The sequence below is a fragment of the Mycteria americana genome, chromosome 1, assembly GCF_035582795.1.
Source record: "Mycteria americana isolate JAX WOST 10 ecotype Jacksonville Zoo and Gardens chromosome 1, USCA_MyAme_1.0, whole genome shotgun sequence".
NCBI classification, from domain to species: domain Eukaryota; kingdom Metazoa; phylum Chordata; class Aves; order Ciconiiformes; family Ciconiidae; genus Mycteria; species Mycteria americana.
The window spans coordinates 83,215,734-83,240,455 of record NC_134365.1 but is presented as its reverse complement, the minus strand read 5'-3'; the positions used below and the strand labels follow the sequence as shown (position 1 = coordinate 83,240,455).

At 40.7% G+C, this 24,722-nt stretch overlaps 1 protein-coding gene and 1 long non-coding RNA gene across 3 annotated transcripts in view; both read right to left on the bottom strand.

Moving 5' to 3' along the window:
* Positions 1 to 11,649: 11,649 nt before the first annotated feature.
* Positions 11,650 to 13,089, bottom strand: LOC142404748 (uncharacterized). 2 transcript variants are annotated; one of them, XR_012773947.1, is made up of 5 exons: positions 12,919 to 13,089; positions 12,551 to 12,681; positions 12,267 to 12,432; positions 11,989 to 12,175; positions 11,650 to 11,908 (listed from the first exon to the last, which is right to left on the bottom strand). It is a non-coding gene; the product is annotated as an uncharacterized LOC142404748 (long non-coding RNA). The 2 variants fall into 2 exon arrangements; XR_012773946.1 differs by having other exon boundaries at positions 11,650 to 12,175.
* Positions 13,090 to 20,554: 7,465 nt separating this feature from the next.
* Positions 20,555 to 24,722, bottom strand: part of ANO2 (anoctamin 2) — a 194,372-nt gene continuing 190,204 nt past the window's right edge. The window contains exons 24-25 of the mRNA XM_075491534.1: positions 23,498 to 23,603; positions 20,555 to 21,937 (exon numbers count right to left, since the gene is read on the bottom strand). Of these exons, the coding sequence (XP_075347649.1) occupies positions 21,656 to 21,937; positions 23,498 to 23,603 (388 nt within the window). The 3' untranslated portion in view covers positions 20,555 to 21,655. The remainder of the gene's footprint in view (positions 21,938 to 23,497; positions 23,604 to 24,722) is intronic.

The following is a 24,722-nucleotide window of genomic DNA, read 5'->3' as shown; positions in this document are numbered from 1 at the left end:
AGAACTGACTTTCCAGACTCTATCAAAATGATCTCCAACATCTAATAGTCACTGAGACCTTTTTTCTGTTAAGAGATTTGTTTCAGACCATTGCACAAAAAGGATTTAAAGTATAGTCTCCCCATAAGGGGAATCTCTAAGTTACCCTGAGAAACCTGATAAAATAATATAGTCTTCTGAGATCTTTATCCTCCTCCATCCCAACTATAGCTGCTGTGTGTGACAGAAATATCTGAATAATTAATATTTACCAATATTTAGTTAGATTTTTTTGTGGCACTGGCCAATACATTTATTTCACCACTACAGTCACAAAAAGCAAATATTTCAAGAAAAGAAAGTTTTTTGCCAAAAAAAGTGGGTGTTTTGGTTTGGGGTTTTCTGTGTGTGTGTGTGTGTTTGTTTTTTTAATGCAGTGTCTTATTACTAGCTTCATATTTTAGGAATGTTGCAAAAGAGCCTTAAGATCCCAACCAGGATCAGGGCTGGTGAGCCACTTCATAAGCGTGCGGAAACAATCCTTGCCCCAAAAAGCACTTCAAACCTCAATAGCCAGGATACAAAAAGTATAGGATGAGAGCTACTGCAGTGAAGCAACTTCCTCAAGGTCACACAGGAGATCAATGACCAGACCGGGAATAAAACCTTCACCTCCCACACCTCTCTGCTGTGCTCTATTTTTCTTTAGTAGAAAGGAGTCAGTGTTGAAGCTTATTGGTTTCATCCAAGGCAAATTCCACTGGATTTCGCCATAATGAAGGTAGGGAGAGGGGTTATATCCACTTTAATCTGTCTACCAAAGCTTACAAAACCCTTGCATGGAATGCAGCTGAGTACAAACCCCTCCCGTTTCAGCAGCTTATTCAGGATATGCAAACCAGATGGACGTCTATGTATTACACGATTAAATGTACTCTAGGTCAGAAAGGAGCAATTGCCAAAATTGTCCAAAGCAATGATATGAGAGAGGTCATTGTCTTCCATTCATCTATGTTAAGGTCACAAAAGCCTCCACAGAGATAAGGGGATGTGGTCAGTGCCCTGAAAGGCTGACACACTAATTACAGGCAGAACAAAGGGGCCAGGGGATAAAGCACAAGCTAGGGTAAAGGAATGACGCGGGGTGATGAGGATAAGGCCACAAGGTTATTCAGCAGAGACATGCTCAACAAGGCTGCCCGTGTCTCCTGCCAACGTTGGGCTGATCCTAGTGCAGACAAGGTTCTGCCTCTTTGGGGGTATCATTGTGAAGTGACCATACCCAAATGCACTCTTTTGTCACAGGACACAGAAGAAGGTTTCAGCAGAATAGTTCATTCTGCTGAACAGTGTTCCCGTATTCTGAGATCATTGCCTATCTCTAAGTCATAGCCAATCTCTCTCTCACACACACAGATACGTACTGCATTTACAGTAAAAAAGATGTTCTACCTAACTGACAGCCCTGCTTGTGGATTTTATTTCCAGGCAGCGTATCACCCTCAGCACAAATTCATATTTTTCAGGAAAACACACTTAACAAGAATGTTGAGTTGGCAGCTGAGAGAGGAGGTGGGTATTACCATAAAACCCTTCCTACATTTTACATTATGAAACATAAAACTATTCAAATTTTGGAATCTGAAACATTTGGATGAGTTTTAGCTTGAAACATAAAAAGAGACTGACATGCTTGCAAGTTTTTCTCCTCACACTGGCTTTTTCCAATTTCTGATATAGCATCATTCAAACTGCTATGAAGAATGGCTATATTTTGTCCTGTAGCTAAGTTAAAAATTCTATCAAGGATGCACCAGTCAGAGCAAACCTAGTTCAGTTTAATGTGATGTTTCTCTCTCTTCCCCTAACATTACATTTGCAGCAATGAATTCCACTTGTCATACACACTTGTTGCAGGCAAAAGGGAGTGTTAAATTAGTACAGGACATAAATTACGTCATATGAAGGGACTTTACTAACCACTGTCTCCTAGGTGTTTCCAGCACACAACTAACAGCAATGAGGTCTATGACATGTTCATTAATTATTTTTATGTTGCCAATAGTGGAATGGGATTGACACTTAGATACCTCAGGTAGTTAATCAGAGGCTTTAAGACATGCCACAAGATGGGCAGCAGACCAGGACCAGACCCAGCTTCAGAAGCCCCCAGTCCTCATTTCCAGATTCTCAAATTTCCCCAAATCTCAACATTTTCTTTCCTTTGCCCAGCTGGACTCCCACAGCCATGAGGACACTACTTTGGGTGTCTATTACTTTGGGTCTGCCAAAGCCCAATATTTGTCCCTTGGGTTAGGGTATCTGTTGAGTAAATAGATGCTGTATTTGTCCATTCACTTTGTGACCACAGTAACACCTTGTGATAATGGCTAGCAGGTCTGTAAAAATATTTTGATGCCTAAATACACACATGGAATTAGCCAAAACTACCGAGTTATCTAAGATCCAGTGCCACAAAAGGCATATTCCTCTGTCTCTGGGGAGCTAAATAACTTGACAAGTTTGACTCAGGAAAAAAAAAGCAAAGAAAATAAAGCTTGACCTTCGCTGATTTTCAGTCTTGAGCAGTGTTTGAGTTCATTAAAGAGAACACTCACAGACTCTTTAACCTCATCATTTTTCTCCTGTTTATGGAGTATTTGACTATAAGCTTTCCTTCCCATATTCTTTCCCTCAGCTTTCTGTATCAAATGTCACAGATTTTTCATCATCCATGCCTGTGTACCACCCAGCTCACATCCATTCTGAACTACATTGACTGAAATCCCATAGGCATGCACATATCCACAAGCTTCTCAAATACCCACTCTCCTCCTGGGGTGACTGTTACCTGAGGTGATGTACTTAGGCAATCATTTAAATGCCTCCTTCCATCTCTCCTGCGAAGCCATACCTGCTGTGGGAGAATCAGCCCCGCAGAGAAACAGCACTCACCATCCCCGTACATTTCACATCCCCTGTGGCATCAGGTCTGGAAAACCCAGTTTTCCAGGCCTTTTCTCCTTTTTGCTTCCTCCCATCTCCCTCATCTTCCTCCCTTCCCTCTCTTCCTATGGCAGAAGCAGCCATTCTGTAACTTCTCACCTGTAAGGCACTAAAATTCAGTTTGGGGCAGTATTGCCAAGAAGCTCTCAGCTGACACAGACTGCAAAATGTGCTATTTACAGCACTGTGCAGATAGAAAACTGGGCAAAAAATAGAGACCAATGACCCGATACAGTTGCCTTAGATACTTGTCTCTGTCCATTTGAGCTCTCTGAGCATAGCCCAGGTCACTCCCAGCTGTCCTTATGGAAAGGCACAGGTCTCCCACAGGACTTGAGACAAAACAGCCCCATGAGGATGTTTCCAATAGCCCACAACATCTCCAGGCAGCAGAACTTGATTGTATGGGGGTAAGTGAATTGATCCTCTTCTCACTTCTCATAACTTCTAGGTGAGAACCTGTGCTTCCCACGCCAATATCTCAGTCATAAACCAAACAGGAGCCCTGCAGAAAGGCTTCTTTTGAAGAGATGCTTTATTTATTTGTGTCAGGTAGACAATGGAAATCTAATGAGTCAACCACCAAGAGGGATGGGCCAAGGTAGAAAAGATTGGTGATAGTCACCAAAGCTGTGTCATGAAAGTACATGAAGGAAAATAAGAGGACAAAGGGAAAATTAATAATTTACATATTTGATAGGAACAGGACCCAGGGGCAATGCAGCTCTTTCAGCAGTCCTGCATGTGTGTTCATGAACTATCTGTACCAAGAGACTGGCAAATAGTAAATACATTAAATCTCAAAAGGACTGAAGGTAACGTAGACCTTACTGTGTTTCCTGCCCTCCAGGCAACACATTTTCAAAATCAAAAGCGCTGCCTGATGCCAGCCCTGCCTGACTGTAGACTCAGTTAAAAGCCCATTGAATTTATTTCACAAGGCTTTCCTGAGTGTGGGCGTGCACCCTGAAAGTGGATGATTGCCGTGTCTTCAGCTTTCCTACCTGTGAACACCAAAATACCTACTACCACTTTAGAGGCAAGTGGGATATAAACGATATTAGCACTGATACTCGAGAGCAGTGGGAGGGTCTTCAGGGAGCAGAGTGAGGTATTTGGGAAGGGTATTAGGTGAAGCATGCTCTCTGTCATATCAGGGACATGGAGAAAATGTGTCCATCATTAGACTCATCAATGGGCAGTAATCAGTTTGGGGCTGTATAATCATTTTGAAAAGGCTGCGTAATTATTTTGGAGAATAATTCTCCCCTCCAGAGAGAGGAAAAGTCCATGCAAAAATCACAGAGGAGCCCAACCACTATATGTCATTTTTCAAGTTACCAAAGGAAAGGAAAAACAGTGAAGAAAGATCATAGACTGATCCTGTTTTGCTATGGCTTCCTTCTAGTCTCTGTAGCTAGGGAAAACATACTCTTATTACATTAAAGAAGCACACTGCTTGTGCTGCCAGTGCAAAATGTGGCTAACATTAGAGGACTGTTTCCCTAAGACAGTTTGGGCCCCTGCCTCAGCCTCTTACCCTCTAGCAAGCTCTCTGATTTGCACCATTGTTCTGTAATAAACACAATATTAGAGCACCGAGCTGACATGTTGATCCCCATACCTATGTGTTTCCATTCAGAGCTGGCTTGGGTACCTCTGCCTGGCACTGCACCATAGGGTTGCACCTACAGTTTCCTGTAAGGAAAAAAAAATTTTTTTTTTTATCATTCCCTGTTGCTTCTTTGTTGTAAACTCACGGCAAGGACTTTGATTGATTGTGAGCACAACGCACTCCCAGGCACTGCTGCCAGAGACCAAGAGAAAAATTGTCCCAAAAATGAGTATGTGAAATATCACTCAAGGATCTCCACTTCCCTGACTGAGATATAAACATTGAAGACTTAAAGAGCAAGTAGTTTTGGAGGAGGCTGAATGAGCTCATGAGCGGTAAAGTGAGCTGATAAAAAGCATGACATTCTGCAGTGATGAGCTTTATAGAAGGGCGTAGAGAGGTTAAAGGTTCTGGAAAATCCAAAACCTAAGATCATTCTAACTGTCCACCTGGTAGGGGATTCTTTTGATCATTTAAAAAAATAAAATAACATAAATGGACAGAAGAAGATACTAAGTTCTCCATGCCTTACATCTAAGGTAGCTCATTTTGCACAGCATTAACAAAATTTTCCTTTCTAGAACTGCAGTGGATACACAGTTAAGCAGCCTTAAGTGGATGAAAATTGGATGAAATACTACAATTGATGGGCAAAAAATTCATCTGTCACTGTTTCAAGCTGAGAAGCAGTGTGTAAATAGCTACCAGAAAGGATTCAGTATTCAACTTGGGCTTGCTAATTTTCTGATTAATTAAATATAAGACACATTAATATTATCTGTACACTTAGTATGCAGTTAGATTTTGATCTTGGCTACAGGGTTTCCCACATCTGTACCACTGCCTTTTCTTTTCTTTTTTCTTTTTTTCTTTTTTTTTTTTATTTTTTATTTTCTTTTCTCTTCTCTTCTCTTCTTTTTTTCTTTCCTTTCCTTTCCTTTCCTTTCCTTTCCTTTCCTTTCCTTTCCTTTCCTTTCCTTTCCTTTCCTTTCCTTTCCTTTCCTTTCCTTTCCTTTCCTTTCCTTTCCTTTCCTTTCCTTTCCTTTCCTTTCCTTTCCTTTCCTTTCCTTTCCTTTCCTTTCCTTTCCTTTCCTTTCCTTTCCTTTCCTTTCCTTTCCTTTCCTTTCCTTTCCTTTCCTTTCCTTTCCTTTCCTTTCCTTTCCTTTCCTCTCTTCTCTTCTCTTCTCTTCTCTTCTCTTCTCTTCTCTTCTCTTCTCTTCTCTTCTCTTCTCTTCTCTTCTCTTCTTTTTTTCTTTTCTTTTCTTTTCTTTTCTTTTCTTTTCTTTTCTTTTCTTTTCTTTTCTTTTCTTTTCTTTTCTTTTCTTTTCTTTTCTTTTCTTTTCTTTTCTTTTCTTTTCTTTTCTTTTCTTTTCTTTTCTTTTCTTTTCTTTTCTTTTCTTTTCTTTTCTTTTCTTTTCTTTTCTTTTCTTTTCTTTTCTTCTCTTCTCTTCTCTTCTCTTCTCTTCTCTTCTCTTTTCTTTTCTTCTCTTCTCTTCTCTTCTCTTCTCTTCTCTTCTCTTCTCTTCTCTTCTCTTCTCTTTTCTTTTCTTTTCTTTTCTTTTCTTTTCTTTTCTTTTCTTTTCTTTTCTTTTCTTTTCTTTTCTTTTCTTTTCTTTTCTTTTCTTTTCTTTTCTTTTCTTTTCTTTTCTTTTCTTTTCTTTTCTTTTCTTTTCTTTTCTTTTCTTTTTCTCCCTGTTGGCTGTCTGCACTGATAGCTGGTAAATTTAGAGGTGAAGAACAGCTCAAAAGATCCAAGCAGTCCTGTACCATCCTGCCTTCAGCCCTTATAACACTTTGTCTCAAAATCCACAGAGGTGGCTTTCCTTCCTACTGCCATGCACTTGCCTTACTAAACCAGGAGCCAAAGCCCATATTCTTTTATAGAAATGGACAATCAAAAGCATGCTCTGTCTGGGTGCTTTGCCCGAGTCTTGATGCATCTGTTCCCCATTTTTATACATGACTTTATCACTATAGCTCTGTTCTGATTTTACCAGTGACTGTCACATATTCTGGCCACCTGGCACCTGTTTTCCTCCTTAGTTTCAACTTGGGTCACTTTACACAGCTCATAATCTGCATGTATCTGGGGGAGGCTGGTGGTTGTGGGCGGCTGGGAGGACAAGACTGTAACTCAGGAGGAGAAAATCTTGCAGTTGTTTGAAGGATGGAAGGGCAGGCCTTTATCCTGCATCAAAGAGGATGGCTTTGAATGGAAACTCAACTTCCCATTTTAAATATTCCTTTGAACTGGGGAATGACACACATAGCCCATTCCTAAGAATAGGATCCTTTTATATTTTTTTTTAGTTCTGAAGAAGGCTATTTCTGCCCAAGCATAGTATCTCCTTTACTTTTAGCACTGAAAATTATTTATAACAGAAATTCAGATTCAGGAAAGAAAAGATGGAATTGATCTCACTGAAATGGATTCCTAGGTGAATACCTCTACTGACTTATTTTACCCACTTCATTTCAGCTCTATGTTGAAGGTAATGTCCTCATTGTCTCTCCTTACTGCCCTTTGGTTCACACTGCTGCATGGTCTCACAGCACACAAATGGGATTACTTTCAAAGGAAACTAACCTGGAAGATGCATCCTGAACTATACCTGAAGGGCTCCAGCCCTGAATAGACATTTAGTCCAGAGAACTGGACTGGAAGTAGTCTGAAGGAACCCACCTCTCAAACGTGTGTAAGGTGGGCATCAGGGCTACAGCAGTCACTGCTTCTCTCTAATAATCTGCTTCCGTGGTCTGTACTGCTTGCTCACGTAGGTATAGGCAGTGTGATCCCCCATTCTTACAACATTTTAACATATTCCTAGCATGACAGACTCAATATAGTATCTAAGGGTTTTGCATGGCTTAAACAGTAGCTTATGGAATCAGATTAAAATTTTCAATAAGAAGTCACATGTAGCCTGTAGCAAGACATGAGAAATTTACTGGCCACCAAAGAAAAATGCTGAAAATGGCCTAGCTAGAGAAGTTTCCAGTGGAATTGACTGGATCAATATGCTAGTACCAATGAAATCTATACATAATAACAGCATTCAAATGCTTAAAACATGTTTGTATTATTACAAAATTGGCCAGCTTTTGTGGTATCTGAGTGTACTGAATGACCACATGGTCAAAATCTTGAAACTACAGTTCGTAATAAATTATCATCCCCTTCACAAACATCTATGCGTAAGTGATGCCTATTTTTTCTCATCATTCTGGTATATTTTAAGAAAATATGATGGTTAATTGAAAATAGATATTTTTTCCATATGGCCTGGAACAAAGTTTTGGATAAACAGAAGACTGAACCGTCTGGAAACAACAGATGTCAGTGTTTTAAAGATGAAGAGATGAAAGCTTGGATAACCAGTGCTGAACGTCAGTAGTAACATATGATGAAGGCAGTACACTTACATCTGGGAATTTAGCTCTACTGTAATTGTATGGGATGGACATGTGGTCAAAATAGAGACTTTTTTTAAAATGAAAAGGAGGAAAGTGAGCTACCTGTCGTATTCCAGCAGTCAGACACACAGTCTCCTTGCACTTAATTTCAGTAGTATCACTTATAGCTGTAAATAATGTTCCCAGACCAGTTGGCAGAGGCAGAAGATTTTATACTACTAGTGCAAAGGTTTAACCTGTTTCTATTATCTATTTACTTAAAAACAAGGGAGAAACATTCAAAAGAGGGCAGGAATGGGAAATGTAAAAGGAACATAAAAAGGTTCAAATGCGTGTGATAACTATGGCATGTAATAAATAAATAAATAACCTACCCCATCCTTTTACATGTACCACAATTGGGCATTTGTCCGTAACAAGTTACCATGTAATATAATACATTTACGATGCATTTAGCCATGATTAAATGGTCTGTTTCCTTGACACATTGAGATGAGTGTAGATTCATTTGAGTAATACCACACATGGCAAAGGGAGAGCTGGTCCCAATTTTTACAGCAAGTTATGCTAATATTGAAAGGAGACCCCAAACCAGCTCAAGGGATCGCTGGAATAACACTTCCTTCCCTCGACGTAACACTCAGCACCATTTCTGAATCATTTTTTGTGGGATATGTAACATTTTACAGAGAAATGTCTAAGGCAGAGAAGGAAACAATCCACTTTTTACATGGGAGAAATGGAGGGGGCGGGGGAACCCAGAAACAAGTCAAACTAAAGGATCTGAGGTAAAGACAAGAGACTAATTTGGTTTAAATCTTCTTACTCGCGTTTATAACAGTAGACTTCTTTCAGTTGCCCCATGCTAAGGATCTGACCTATACTACACTTTCTGTCAAGAATATCAGAGTACTACTCTATGCTTAGTATACATGTATAGAAACGGTAGCTTGAGAAATAGAGCTGAGTCCTCTAAGACTATGTCAAGAGGAGCAGGGAGGAGGGAAAAAGTAACATTGCCATTTGCTTTCAAAATTTCTATGTGTAGAGCCTAAGATGGGACAATACTGTCATGCTTACAGCAGAGGCCATGTCAAAAATCAGATATTGGACTTCCTTGTATGCAGAGGTTAGGCTTCTCCAGGCAAGAGCCCATTCAACAAGCACTGCTGCCCCCAAAGTGCCACGTGCAACACCCCTGGCAGCCCACCTGCGAATGTCCAGTTCTGCAGGTGCAGATAATACTCTCCAACTCCTTTTCTCAGATGCACCGACATTGGGATTCTGTGGATAACACAAGGCAGATGTGCAAGGGGGAAGGAAAAAAGTCCTTCTGTGCCTTTTTGTGCTTTCTTCATCTCAGTAATGCGGGATAGCTCTGTTTCTGCCTCAGCTGAGAAGGCCTGGACACAAAATATCCTTTTGAGCCTTGTCCTTCTGGCCAGAGGCAGAAACAAAGCTATCATGCAATACTGGTATTTCTATTTGTATTTTACTATTTAGGCTTCACTTTCAGTTTAGAGAACCAATTCCTTCCTCTGTCTCTATACACACAGTTAAAATACAGTCCATCACTCTCATAGCTGGATGCTTGAGTTAAGCCACAGCAGGAGATCTGTTCTCACTCTTATTTTAAGTACAGAATGACTTTTTTGAGAATGTGCAAGTTTGTGCAGTTGTAGTTTTATGCAACAGTCATATGATTATCATTAATACATTTCAGTGTTCACATTAAGAGAAATTGTCTTAAAATGCAATATGTCTTATACATGTTTTTTCTCCAGTAGAGCTAAGATTTTGAAGATGTTTTAACTGGGTTTTTTTCATTAGCATTCTTGGAACTCTTTTATATTTAACAGTAATTTTTTTATTTCCTGGACTTGAAATGCATGGCTTTTTTGATCATTTACAGTGTTTTCATAACACCTTTTATTTATGTGTTGCTGGTATAAGCTCCCAAACCTCCTCCCACCTTCATGTAGCTTTGTGTCTGGGAATCACACAGACCATGGATATGCACAAGCACATACTAAAAAAACATCCTTCCTGAACAGTAGTCTTAGGAAATTCAGTAACAGCACAGATTTATTGTTAGTAGTAAACTGTACTGCGGATAGAAGTAAATTTTGTATTTTAATAGAAACTTGTGTCCAAGCACAATGTTGTATTGTAGCCTGTTCTGCATTTAATGTTCACCAAGTGCTACACAGGCATTTTGCACACTTATATCTCACCTTCACTTGGGGTTTTGTTTTATCTCATTTGTAGAGCTGGAGTCATTCTTCAAAGTTGACTGAAGTTACCCTGGGTTGACACAGAAAGGGAGCAGGAACAGATGGGGAGTGTGTCTCAGCAGTGACAGAGAGAATGGGATCTGGATTTTCCTATTGGATTTTTGAGTGAGAGTCTCCTCTCACCTCTGCTTTGTTTATGCAGCTGATTTATGCCAGCATCTGAGAGAGGAGAACAGGTGGTCACTAAGAAGGGGTGTCTGGTCTTCATATCCATGATGCTGTACTGAGAAACCATGCGTTGCCTTCAGCATATGCATGTTTTAAGCCATTTACTAGCTGTTGGAATGAAACCCATTAGGCTTTAGGCAAACCTTGTTAGCAACATCATAAGGGCAGAGGATCTGCTGGGCCGCCTGGATGGTTTGAAGAGCAAGACTGTGACTAACAGATTTCCTCAGGATCAGATTAGAGATGATAATTGCATCTCTCTTTAAAACAAAGAGAAAAATCCTCCAGCAAATGCAGTCTTGCCAGTAGAGCTGAAACATGTAAAATTTTTGCCAGGAATCAAAGAGCCCTTTCCTCTTTCAAACAGGTGAAATCAGGTGTGAGCGCCTTGCAGTCGAAGGAGTTACACCAGCAACAAAGAAAGGTAACTGTAAGATAAGGCAGGCCCCAAAAGTCAGGATTTACAAGCCATTAGTGCTCAAATGACATTCAGACTTTGCATTAGCATCAACTATATCTCTTTTTATCCACTAATTGTATAATTCATTCAAAAGAGCAACCAGATTGGTTTCATCTGTTACATGTTGTATGGGCCAAACCCCAGGAAAATATTTCCTTTGGCTCATCCCAAGAAAAACATTCATACACGCTGTTTATTTTGATATTTTCAAATACTATTTTTATATTATGTTTTAGCTAGATATTCCTTTAAACTTGCTCTTGTGATTCCTTGTCCCTTTGGTATCTCTTAATTAGACCTGGTGACTAATTCAGAAAGAATTATTTATTTAACAAATCCCACCCTTTCCTATCACAAAGCATCTACAAGCAAAACACTTTTTTTTTCAAGTGGGTATTAATTAAAATTATTTACAGACATTCCGAACAGAATTATTGTTCTGTAGCTTATTCTGTTCTTGTGCTTCTTTGAGATGTACCGCCAGTGCTCTGCTAGGATGTGCTCTGCAAGACAGGGATGCCCAAATGACTGACATGGGTAGCTATGCAAAAACTTGGAATGGAAAATGTTTATGTCCAGACATAGAGTCTTCTACAAATATAGACTAATTAATAGTGTCAGACATCTCTCTGTTCTTCACACAAATAGACTAATTAATAGTGTCAGACATCTCTCTGTTCTTCGCACAAATCTCTTCCTCACTCTTGCTTTCCCAGTCCTGGACGGAAGGTATGGGCCTTGTACAGCTTGGGAAGGTCTCCATGCAGTTGTTTGTCCTTGCAGGGGCAGCCAACAGCTGCAAAATGTGATGTGAGCATAGTGTCCTGTCTCCCTGGCTCTCTTCCTTTGCTGATATGCTGGCTCTCATCACTCAGATGTCTTCTACTTTTACTGACGGGAAAGGTAGAGGGAAAGAGAGTGGAGAGCTGCCTTAACTTCTTTGTATCAGGTGTCCACACTCCTCGTGTGGCCCTGCAATATATGAATACGTATGAATGCATATCAGCATACGCACCTGGAGCATGGGCGCGTATGTGGGAACATCCCTATACCTTTCCATTGACTTTCTTGTACACCCCGCTCCGGACACAGCCGGAGGGGAGAACAGACCCCTCAGCTCTCTCTGTGCTCGTGGCAGACACATGCTGGAAGATCACATCAGACCTCGAGGACACACCTGAGTAAAGGGTCATTTTGTAGCAGACAAGGGAGGCATTGCCTTTTCCCAGGGTTTTGAACCTAATGAAGGAGAAGAAATTGGTAGAAAAGCCAACTTTTTTCTATCAAAAGAAAGAGAAAATAGGAAACCATACAAACCTGCTGGAGTTACCTGCAACAGGAAGCACCACTGCTGTATATAACGCACTACAGGCACAGACCCTTCTATGCTGAAGCGGGTGCAAGCCTGACTTCACGTGTGCGTCCATCAATGTGTCCATACAGTCAGAAATCACAGCAGAGTACCTTGAAGCTGAGGCAGCCCCACAAGCACACCACTGAAAGGAGATGACAGATGGCTCCCCACAGCACACCTGACACCTCTCGGGTTTGCTGCTGGCCCTGGCATGGAAGCCCCAGCACAGGAGCCACCTTTCCACTACGTGCGTGCTCCACCTGAATCGCCGGTCGCAGCCTGGCCAGCCACGGCTTGGAGGCAGCCTTGCAGCCAAGCACCAGCACCTCTCCCCATTCAGGTCCTCCCATCTGACCAGCACGGGCAGACAAGAAGTCTCCATCAAAAACGCCTTTTAAAAAGGAGGCAGTTTTAAAGGAGTTTAGCATCTTTGCAGTATTTTTCTTGGGTTCCCCCCCCCCCCAAATATTTTTTTAAGGAAATTAACCACTAATTTTTATGTAGTTTTCAGAATAGCTTGTTCAGCTCAATTGTGTCAAAGAAACTCGGGAAACTGCAGAGAGATGAAAGTGAGGTCAAGCTGACCATTGCTGCCAAATGATTTCCGTGGAAACTGCATACAAAATACCTGCCGGTGGGGATGATCACATAAGCCTTAGAGATGATCCCGTAGGGCTGAGCCTCAGTTTTAGGAGCTAGGGAAGAAGCAAGAAGAAGAGGGGCTCACATTCCCCGAGCCTGGAGGAGGAAGGAGACCCTCCTCCTCACTGTCAGCAGGGGAAGGAGCCGTGCTCGCAGATGTTCCGCTTTCCCTTAAGCTGGGTGTCACAGACTTCCTGGGCCAGTGACGGGACACAGGCCTCGCGGATGTTGCTGGCTGGCTGCCGGAGGCTTCTGTGATAAATAGGTCCGGTTAAAGAAAAAAAAACATCGCTGATTCAAGTGAGAGCTCTTCTCATTCATTTTCACCAAAACAAGCGGGTGTTTTTTGGGTTTTTTTTGTTTTTTTTTTTTTTCCTAGAAGATGTTAACTGAGGGGAAGGGAAAGAAAAAAAAAAGAAAGAAGAGTCATTTCATCCCAAATGAAGAGCTTGGCGTTGTTTCGGCTCCCGAGGTTCCGCGGTGTCTCCCAGGAGCCGCGGCTCAGCTGGCTTGTGCCTGCGCGGGGCCTCCGGCCGCGTTTCCTGCAGCACACGGCGCTCGCCGTGACGCACGGCCCGTTTGTGAACAAGGTGACAGACAGCACATACAGAGTCAGAGGAGGGAGGCAGCGGAAAGTAAGAGGCTGAAGATCATATGCGATATGTAAAGCTTGTCTCGTTTAATACTTCTTCACAGCATTAGCTTTTGTTGAAGGATTATGCTGTCCTAATCTCCACTAAAGCCAAGAGAATAACAAGCCAATTATAATTAATCTATTTTCCTGGTTTTGGAGAAAACCCCAAGCGGTTATTTTTCTTCATCTACTAAGCCAATTCCAAGGAAAAACTCCCGTCAGTGTCAGTTATGTGAAAAGTATTTCTGACTGAACTTGAATCCATGGAGTAGCTTTCGAAGTGTTTTCTCCTCTGATGGTTTGAGCTGTGTTTTATGAACGTGTGTGCATTTCATGTCCTGCCTCATGAACTTGTTCACCTCCTTTGAGTACCCTAGGTATGTGGCATTGTTTTCCTTCTGCTTTCTTGCTCCATCTACTGGAACCAGTTCTACATGGCATTTGAGGGAACAAATCCTATGATGAGTATATTTATTTATTCTTGTTAAAAAAAAAAAAAAAAAAAAAAAAGAAATCTCTTAATCCGGTCTTTACAGTTGATTTATTTCAGTTTTATAACAAAGTGCACATTTTGTAAACTAAATCTCCCCCTTTTTCAGGCTTTTAATCAGAGCCCTGACAGTAAGAATACTCTTCTAGATCTAAATGACATCATAGGTTCGCATTCTTACTAACAGTGTTTCTAAACTCTTATTCAAATTATGTTGTTGTTTCTCAAAAGATTAGATGTTGCAAAACAACAACAAGTAAAAACCCTATCCCAGCATCAACAGAAAGATGTTTTGTGGAATTAGCTCAGATTTGAATTGTACCAGTCATATGTAACTGTCTTTTTTAAAATAATAATTTTTAAAAAAAGCTTCAAAACAGATGGAAAAGGAGCTAAAACGCTAGATGCCAGAGGAAAGTTTACACCACACCTGTAAGACTCAAGATAACTTTATTGTCATATTTGTTTGTCCCTTATTTAAAGAAGTCGCTCCTGGAAGAGTTTTTTGAAAATAAACCTGTTAAGAATTGGCTTGTTAGAATAGGGCTAACTTTCTGTTGAAGTGCCGGGTAGAAAACACTAGAAGTTCTCTCTTTTTTTTTGCAGTTAAAACCTCCACAGTTTTTGTCTTGAATTTCTGCTGTCTTTTGTGCATAAAATTCAGCAGAATAGTCAGGAATCACTCAAGAAACAGACTTTGTGGGTCAGACTCAGGTAGGGCTGTGATTTCTTCCTGTAATTTCCCTTTAAGCAGAGAACAGTTTGTTCCCCTGTCGATGAATTTCAGGTGAAACTGTTAAGACTGTTGAAATATCAGTATTTTTGTCAAGGCTCATCTAGCATTAGCATTAGTAGTCAATGAAAGAATAGCAATTTATACTGAATAAACCAAGACATTTTATGCAGTCAAATTTAGAAACACTGGCACTGTTGAGTCTTTTCCTCTGATCTTGTTATGGTAGTTGGAGCTCCAGCAAATGGAATGCGGTATCGGTAAGTTCTGAAAAGCGTATGTCTACCAGCAAACAGCGTGCAGAGACCCTTGTTCAAACAAGAACAGCGTTATTCTCAATAGGCCCGTTTCATGGGCCTATTCTCCTGCTCCCCTGGTTCCACCTCCCTGGCTAGTTTCTTTCTAGCTTAAAAGGCACAACTTTCATTCTCAGAAGAGTCTTTCCCAAAAATGCGTGGTTCGGCTACAGGGCTGCAATAGCCTTTCCAAGTTGATGGATCACATTGCTTCCCTGTTTATTCTCTTCCTGAACTTACTGAAATCAAACACCATAGCATGGGATAACAGGCACCCTGTCCCCAGAAGCTGTGTATCTTACATAACCTACATAGATTTAACTAGATTATGGATCAGTATTCTTAGACTCTTACCTATCTTATCTTATTTATAACAGTATCGTGTACTACCTCCTCTTTCATCAGAATAGCATCAATAAAATAATTATTCCTTTAATTCCTTATATATTTAAAGTAAAGGATCACAGTTTTCAAAAGTGAATCATAGTTGTGTCTGCCTCAAATCCATGCCACATGGCAGCACAGAATGATAACTGTTCTGAAAATCAAGTTTACTAAAGCCAGCCCTAACAAGACATTGGTGTGAACGTAGACAAAATTGCTAGTCAGTTTTGAAGAGTTATTCAATCTCAGGAAAATGTAGGGTCAAATCCCAAGCTGCTGACTACCCACATTTGCCATAGCATTGGCATAGTGGGACTCATTGAAGACCATAGCAATGGAAGGGTTTGCTGTGGATGCACATTTTTTCACTGCTGTCACATTTCTCTACCTAACTTTCCTACAGTTGGTTGAAAGCTGCATGCAGAGTTGCATAGAAGAAACACTCTCTGAACAAGGGGGTACTGAAGCCAAGAGAAAGACTTCCACAGATTCCAGTGAGGTTTGAATCTGGGGATCATGTCTCAGGTGGCCACATTAGAGGCATAATATCATCCCATGATAGTAATCATTTTGCTCATTAAAACTGTATCTGTAGAACTAGGACATCAATAGGAATAGCTTAGAAAACACTGTATGTGTGAGTAGAAGAGTTGCTGTTAGTGACTCTCTTAAGAATCAGGAAAAGTAAAGCTGCAGGATTGTGCTGACAAGCAGACTGAAAATACACATAAAAAGATTTCATTAGATCATTATGTATGAATAAAGTGTATTATCGGTCTGTCTTAGGAGTTGTTAGGGAATCTGATTAATTTTAACAATTCCATTGGTGGTGTGAAAGAGGCAGTAAGGCAGCCTGTTAATTAATGCAATGATTAATAATTTAATAATCAATGAATAATTAAGTACATTTGCAGATGATGGGTAAAGGATGGGAACTGTAGGGAATATTCAGAGTTGCAGTAGCACTGGGGGACTTAGGAAGGGTTGAAACACATTTAGAAAATAACTAAAGCAGAACCTTCCTCAAAAGGGTTGCACATAGGGCATACAGAGTCTACACTCATTTTCATGCTAGAAATATACCTCAACCTCCATTGCCTGCGGGCCTTTCAGATGAACCATGTAGCAGTGTCTTTTACCAGATAGGAACTGGAAGTTCAGGTGTACATCCTCCTCCTCTCTCCGTAGCTCTAAGTGCAATAAAGGCACTTTCTACTGGTATATCTGAAAATCTTGTGTTACTGGGCACATGAGATGTCTTAACCAGTATATGGTGTGGAGGAATTTACCTACAAGAATAGGTCACAAACAAAACTGGTTTATATTTTTTCTCAAAAGCAGAAGAATTAGACCAGGCAGGGAATAGGAAGACCATCTGTGCCTAATTAAAGGGTGAGACTGCATAACAGCAACAGATGTTATATTATTGTAGTCAGAAGAGTTTATTGCTAACAGTGGTAAATATTGTGCATGTTGAGCTGGATACTTCCAAGCAATAATTTAACAGACATACTTCCACATAGGCTACCCTTTTCTTCCTGGACTACATTTCGTTAGTTTTTAGTGTAATGAAAGGCCAAATTGCAGAAGAGGTCTAGATAGCAGTATTTTCTACATACTGAGAACACTGAGGACTGAAAAGCCAATGATACCCATCACAAAAAGGCATCTAGTGTTGATTAAAATAATGGGCAAGTCTGCATGAAGAAGACATGACAGAAAGGGCTAACATTCCTGCAGCTTCACTCAGTTCCTGAAAGCCCTCTTTAAAACTAGAGATAACCACTGTGAGAGGGTTCATCTGGCTGCATGGATGGGATGGATTCTGTAACTGAATGGCATTTAAGCTCATAGCATGACTCAGGAGCAGGGAGCCCTTTCAATCTGGGTCAATTTCTTCTCCTGAATAACTTCGGCAAGCTGTTTGAAACTGCCCTACAACAATAGTCCAAAGGAGAAGTTGTGGTACATGGAGCAGCAAACTCTTTCAGTCGCCATGAGCTTCTGCTGGCCACAGGGGTGGACATACCTTACATTGCCTGATAATTACAAGGTTACATCCAATTATATCTGTGTTAAGGCTTTGTACAAGCCTCATTCCTCCATTTTGTTACTTCCTATTCTCACTGTTCTGATTTGCTGCGCAATTATGTACATTCCTATTAATGCAACTCCACATGAAACCTAGAGCGTGGATTTGGTGTTTTGTGACTATGTGTGGTATTAGCTACTCGCATACAAAGGGATGTGGGGTTTTGTGTGTTTGTTTGTTTGTTTTAATTGGGCTTTTTACTTACTTCAGAGTTGGAGCAATCCGAAGGGCTATGAAATTCTGAACTAAATGTGCGGGAACATCTATAAATTTTTTTTTCTGTGCTTACTTTTTTCCTTTCTTTTGCAGAGATTTTAGCTCATTTTCACTGCTAAAGCAAGGAATGACAATAGCTCACAGGTTTTATTACCGTTTTGTGTTTCTGCTTGCATCCCTGTTCTCTTCTTCCCTAGACAGAGCTTTCCATGCATGTCTCTTGAAACATTCATTCTCTGCTTCTGAGACACAAGTTATGGTAAAGTGGGCGCTTTGTGGGTAGACTTACAAGTATCATGCTGATAAAAAGGGATCAGATAAAGTCTTGCTTTGTCTGAAAGAGAGAAGTTAGAAACTGGGGATGAATGAATGCCCAATCAGTGATCTACAATTACAGGAGCTGATGGGAAGCAGTGTCAGGAGAATCCAGAGGCTGGCATAGAAATGTAACAATAGGTGCAATCCTCAGGGACTGCACCTGAGTCAAGTACCAAACGTGCAGGAATTCTCAGTGACTGAAACTCTCAAGTTTAAGAGAAAAATAGAAACCATATCACAGATAAAGATAATTGAGCTGTCAGTCCTGTTTGTGATATCACAGCAGATCCCATCTGGACGTCAGCCGTGATTGCTGCTGTGCCGCTTTCCCAGCCTTGTTTGGGTGAAATATATAAACCTCAGGAGAACTTGCTGAGCATCAGTGTACGTCTGCTGGCTTCTCTAGTTCCTTTTGCTAGGAAATCTAGAAACACATTATCATTCTTTGACCGTAGCAAGCATTTCAGTTGCTTGTTATGGAAATTCTGTGTAACAACAGCCTAATGCATTCAACTTTGGGATAGCATTTTTCTGACCATTTTTGAGTGAGTCACAGTTTTTAAAAAGACAAGAGGGTATTTCCTGGGTAGAGGGAGGGTGTACAAAAATGATTCTATTTTAAGAAGAGCCTTAACTCTGAATATCCTTCATCCAACAAGCCACTGGAAGAGAGGGTGCCATGCAACCCTGTAAGCCTCTTTCTAAATCCATTTCTGCATGTAGTCCCACATACCTGGAAAAAGAAAGGGAGCATGATGATAATCTAAAGGCCTGGCAAGATTGATATTTCTATTGTTTGGAAACATAACTTTTCTCCCCATTAGAGGCATTTGGGAGTGAAGAAAATTGATTGCATTTCAATCAACTACAGTTGTAAACAACAAATGTAGACAGTTCCAAACCCCCAAATCCACCACCAGAATACTCTCTAGTGTAAATGAGGGAATATATGTCATTGATATTGACTGCCTTGATATATTAGACCCTGGAATCCCTGACAGGGCTTGTTGGTCTTTTGAAAGTAAAATGAGACAATTTGTTTTTGAGGACATACAGTGCCCTCATTTAAATGTTAATCTTAGAGGGGGAAAACCAAGGCTTATGTCTTAGCCCTGTTACAGATTTCCAGCAGGCAGCCAAATTCTTACAAAAGATATTCATTCAAGCACCTAGCAAAATTAAAACAAAACAAAACAAGCGTAATCAACTGAGAATCTAGCAGTCACTAATTCATTCAGTGATCTAAACATTTTAAGCAGTCTGACTTGGGAGGTTAGGTGCTGGACTACTGCAACCTAAAGCCCAAGCGCACAATCTAAGACAGACATCGGGGCTCCTGCTGCAATGCAGGGAAGGAGATGGACACCCTCGAGGTAATTCATCCGCCCATCTCAGACAGCAATGTCAAGATGGGATGAGCAGCTGGCTGGTGGTGCCTCTCTCTCTCTGGTGACTGCAGAGGGAATCTACCTAAATTTTAATAGCTATGTCAAATCACATCCTCTCAGCCTCCCCAAATGCAATGACATGACTTTTGGGCCTGACAAGGATGCTGTTCACAAGACCACAGGTGACTATGAGGTATTTATACTAACAAAAAGCTTAAATTGTATTTAAGACGATGACTATTTTCCTACCTACCTCGATCAATTAGAAACACCAAATATAGAGTTTATACCCAGTACATTGTGTCAGGAGATCTTAAAATACCTTGTTTTAGATAATGTATATACAAAAAAAGGAGAAACCTTGTAATACTACACATTTTTGCACATTTACAAACTGTATTTGCAGTCTTGAGCGTATACAGTCAAATTGAGATCTGGGCAATATCCCTAGCAAACTGTTATTCATTAAAAAAAAACAAAACAAAAAACAGTTTCAGAAGGGGGCAGAACTCTCTCTGAACTAATTTAAAATTCAGCAAATGAGTTTTGACAGGGGAAAAAGAAGAAAACGGTTGGAGAGGTTAGACTTTTGGTTCAACAAAGTTAAACATTTGCAATTTTATTCAAGTTGACATTATCATTTCAAAATCGATCTACTATATAGAAGGGATAAATAGCCCTAAAAGAAACTTTAAAAATGAAACTCCAGAATGAAACTTTTTATTTCAGCCCACCCTGAAACAGTTCTCCCATTTTCATTTTCTTTAGTTTAGGCACTGAATGAAAAAAACCCCCTACAATTATTTTCACATCTCTCATTAAATTACCAAAAATTCTTATAGAAAAAGATCTTTCCGTCTAAGGGAACATTGAAATTCTTAGGCTTCAGAAATATATAAAATATCATTATAATATTAAAGACCAATCATATTGTATACAATGCCTAAAATGGAAGCACTTCTTTTAGTTTGTGTTTTTGATGGTTTTGAAAGCATCGTTGAGAAGACAAAATGCAAAGAAAATCTTTTATATAGACTCCAGATTTCAGTTGGGTTCAAGACAGAATCTACAGTAAAAGAAATGGATTTTTTAAGAAAGTTTATTTTCATTCATAACAGAATAAAGTTATTCATTAAATGCTTGTAGATGAAAGCTTGGTTAGTGAACATGTTTATCTTCCAATAAGATGCAGTTCTGCAAGATATTTTACTTTACAGTAAATGCACAACAGCAGCAACTTTTGTTACTTTACGCACAATGTACATGAAGATGCCACATGATTTACAGGGCTTGATTCCATTCTCACTCATCAGCTTCCCACTGGTGTTGGTTTAGTGGCGTGATTCCTCTTGATACTGGCTGAATTCCCAGTCTAAGTGAGAGGAGAATCAAACATGCAGGGTGTTTTTTTTTTTGTTCAGGACAATGAATAACAATGAGCTTTCCTAGTTCTAGCAGCTTTACTTCATTCTGATGAATATGTTGTGGCCTCTCTGCTCATTAGCACATACATTCAGGCTCCTGCTAAGCAAAACACAATATATCTGTAGATGAAAGTGCTCAGTGATTTTCATTCCTTCTGTTCCCACAGCTCTGTGCCCTTAACAACAGCCCTGCATGCTCTACAGAGACAGCACCAAGTGGCAGTGTATGTTAGAAAGGCACAATGACTCCTTGAGACTCCACATGTTTATAAACCATCCGCTGGCAGCTACAAGCCATGAGACCATGTGTTGTGCGCACTTCTCTGTGGTCAGTCAGATCTGTCAAAAGACAGATACTAGGGCAGGAGTGTCCCTTCTATTCCCCGTGCCCCACAGGCTGTCTGCAAGAAGAGGGACGGTTGCGGTGCTAACCACCGAGACTGCACGAGCGAGGAGAATTTCTGCATGCCTACTCAACCCAGAGGCAACACCACAAGGACCAGCTACAGCCACAATATAGCCCTTATCTCGCACTGATAAAGTCTGAAAATGCTGCAGCCCAGATAGTGTATAAAACGTAATGGAGACCCTTGCATATAGAGTTTCTAAGGAAGCAAAGGAAGCCTCCTTTTTGCTCCCTGTCTCTTCCTTGGCTGTCTCTCCCTCCCTTGCTCCAGGTTCAGAATAAAGTCACACAGTAAGCAGGTATTGCAGAGGTAAGCATAGTATGTTACTCTTCCCTAAGGAGTCACACTTCTGTGTGCTGTGAGCTAAAGGAAGCAAAGCTGCCTTTCTGACTTTGGTTAAACTGACAGAAGCTGGCAGCCCGGATTCTTTCGCCTTTGGTCCCACTTTTGTGTTTCTGCTTGTCGCGTGCAATAAAACTTTCAATCAGCTTCAGTTTTTCATGCTCTTCCTTCAGGAAGAAGTCAACAAGCAAGCTCTTCTCCTTTTTGATCTGTTCACTGATGTCCTTGGGGATGTCAGGAATCATCCAGTCAACCAGAACACTGAGGAACATCACCAAGTTCTGCAAACAGAGCAACAGACGTGAAGCAAGTAGAAAAAATCCAAAATACTCGCACTAGAGCAAAACCAAACCTTTGCTATAGCTATGAGGCAGGTATCAAACACATTTTGCTGATGGCATGTAGTACTAAGCAGTTGAGTAAGGCCTTAGTTCAAGAAACAGCTCGTGTTTGTGCACAACTCCCCCTCAGTGGAGCAGCTGAATTAAACACATGCTCCAGTTAGGTTTGAAATGGGAAAGGACTTGGATTCATCAAATGTCTCATGGCCTAAGCAGCTAAAACAGCCTTATTCTTTACAGGCATTCAAAGGTGCTCAGTTCTCAGCACCAAATTCATTGAGACTGAGTTCAGAATCCATTACTATAAGGGCAACATCAGTGAAAGCATCCTCCAGCACAATCATACCTGTGTGTTTCCAGCGTGGCCTGAGCAGACAGCAGACAACTTCCGTGGTCGTTCGGTCCTCAAATCCTTCTGTCTGCTGACAAGCAGGATTTTTTTACACTACTGCAGTGTGCAAGCCACAACCCTGAACCTCAAGTGTTAAGGTCATTACAGGTGATGCCCATAACACAGAGGCAGGAAGCAGACTGGGCTTGTTTGTGAAATGTGTAGATAAATTATGCTTTGGGGTTTATATTATCATGATAATGCTTTGAAAACTGCTGTGTTGTGTAATGCCTCAAAATGTGTGAGAAAGTTTGCTGACAAGGCTACTAGCATGAACCCTCTGTCCCCATCTGAGACAATGGAGCTAATTAACCAGGGAATATACTCTGGCAGAACAACAGGCAGGCTGTTTGAAGCCCAGCATAACCAGTTGGTTTCAAATGTTTTGCAGCCAGTGGTGGAAAATTACTGAAGACAAAGCAAGGAAGCAGAAGAGGGCAATATAAACCAGGCAAGACTCACAGTCACACTTAGGAATATTTGGCAGGTGAGGAGAAAAGACAGGCAGATTTCAGTATGAAGGGTGGGCCCAATTTGGCTGTGGAGGGATCCCAGAACATGGAGGAGAGAAGAAGGCTTCTGCCATTCGGAAGGCAAGCCATGATAGCAAATCCCTTGCCAATGAAATCTCCACACTGGGGAGAGTTTACTTCATTTACTTGTAGAAGGCAGCAAAAGACCTTGGAGGATTTATTACTTCTGTTTATTTCTTGCTTTGTGCAAAGAACAGCATTTCACAAGCCTAGTAGCATTTATGTGCTTTTTACAAGTGGTGCCCCTGAGGGTATAAAAGCTGACACTTAACTGAAATGTTCGAGAGCCTGGGGTATTTTGGGGATCACTGCTAGTGCCAGGAGCTAATGCAGGCTGTGGGGCTTTCCTTCCGTGAAGGGAGAGGAAATCTCTGCTGAGGAGCTGTGCCACAGTGCTCTGAAGGGAGAACCTGTGCTGCAGCCCACTGACACCTCAGCAGGCTGGGTGCAAGCACATCAGGCTGGGTATTTGCAAACAGAAAAGCTCTACTGGACATGGGCTTCTTTGGAACATGTATTTCAATCCATTTTTATGATATTTTTGTGACTGAAATTGCAGCAACTCAACAGACTTACCTGAAATAGAATAACAAAAGCCAAGCGAGCAGATAAGACCGCCCAGTACTGTTTAGAAAACTCATACTGATTTTGAGACCAAGGTGGTTCTCTGTAGTCTTTGAACCTGTCGATGGAGACAGCTCAGTTATCACACAGTTCCAGCAATCTCCTTCAGCACCAATTGCTTTGATTAACAAAACAAGTCACAAAACCTAAAGAATCAAATCCTCCAGATGTTCCTACTTCCACCCTTATTATGAAATCAACTCCAGAATTAGAGCTGGACTATCTCCACTGAAATTAGCAAGCTTAGTCTGGTTTTCACAGTTGTAACCAAAACCAGAACATTGTTCTAATGTTGGAAATTTGCAGATTTGCCAGGATTTACAAATGTCCCCTTTTTTTTGTTAATGTTAAATTGATCTCAGTGTACAGAGAATAAAGTCTTGAAATTAAAGCACCGAGATAGTCCAAGGCATTTTCAGACTAAAGGAGACAAGCCTGCATTCATGTCACCTAAACCTTGATTAATTTAGGGAATAATTCAGCCCACGTAAAATCTGACATAGTTTGGTGGTTCCTGTCTTTGCATTAACGACAGGGGGAGCCATGGGAAAGGCACTTCCTAAATTAACTGTCTAGCCTTAGACAGGATAAAACAGAGCCTTAGTGGTTTGGTGTAAAGACTGATGCTTTTAGTATTTTCATCAATCATTTGAAAGTAAACAACAGGCTAATAAAAGTCACAGATGCTCCTAAATTGGGAAGTTTTTCAAATAGCAGGAAACACAGAAAGCAATAAGAAATACGGACAGGAAACACAATGAGAATAATCTGGGGAAATGGAAAATAATTAAAAATAAAACAATTGAAGGATCTTTGAAAGAACAGACTTTGAAAGAAAATGCAATGAAAATAGCCTGGAGCTTACAGTGGCCAGCAAGTTAGCACAAGTTTGAAATACAGCAGCAGGACAGTATGACTTGTGGATGTATAAACAAAAGGCATGATGGTTCTGGGAGGCATTAGCCCTTCTCTGAACAGCTCAGGTAAAGCCACACCTGCAATGCTGCATTCAGCCATTCAGCTGTGGGGATTTCAGAGGAAAAAAAAGGAAAAAGAAACAAAAAAAAAGAAGAAAAAGATAGCAACAAATTGAAGGCAGTTCAGCAAAACAATCCAGGGGCTGAGGAGACTGACTCACCAGAAAAGATTAAAGAGCACATGTATTGCTCTGCTTTGG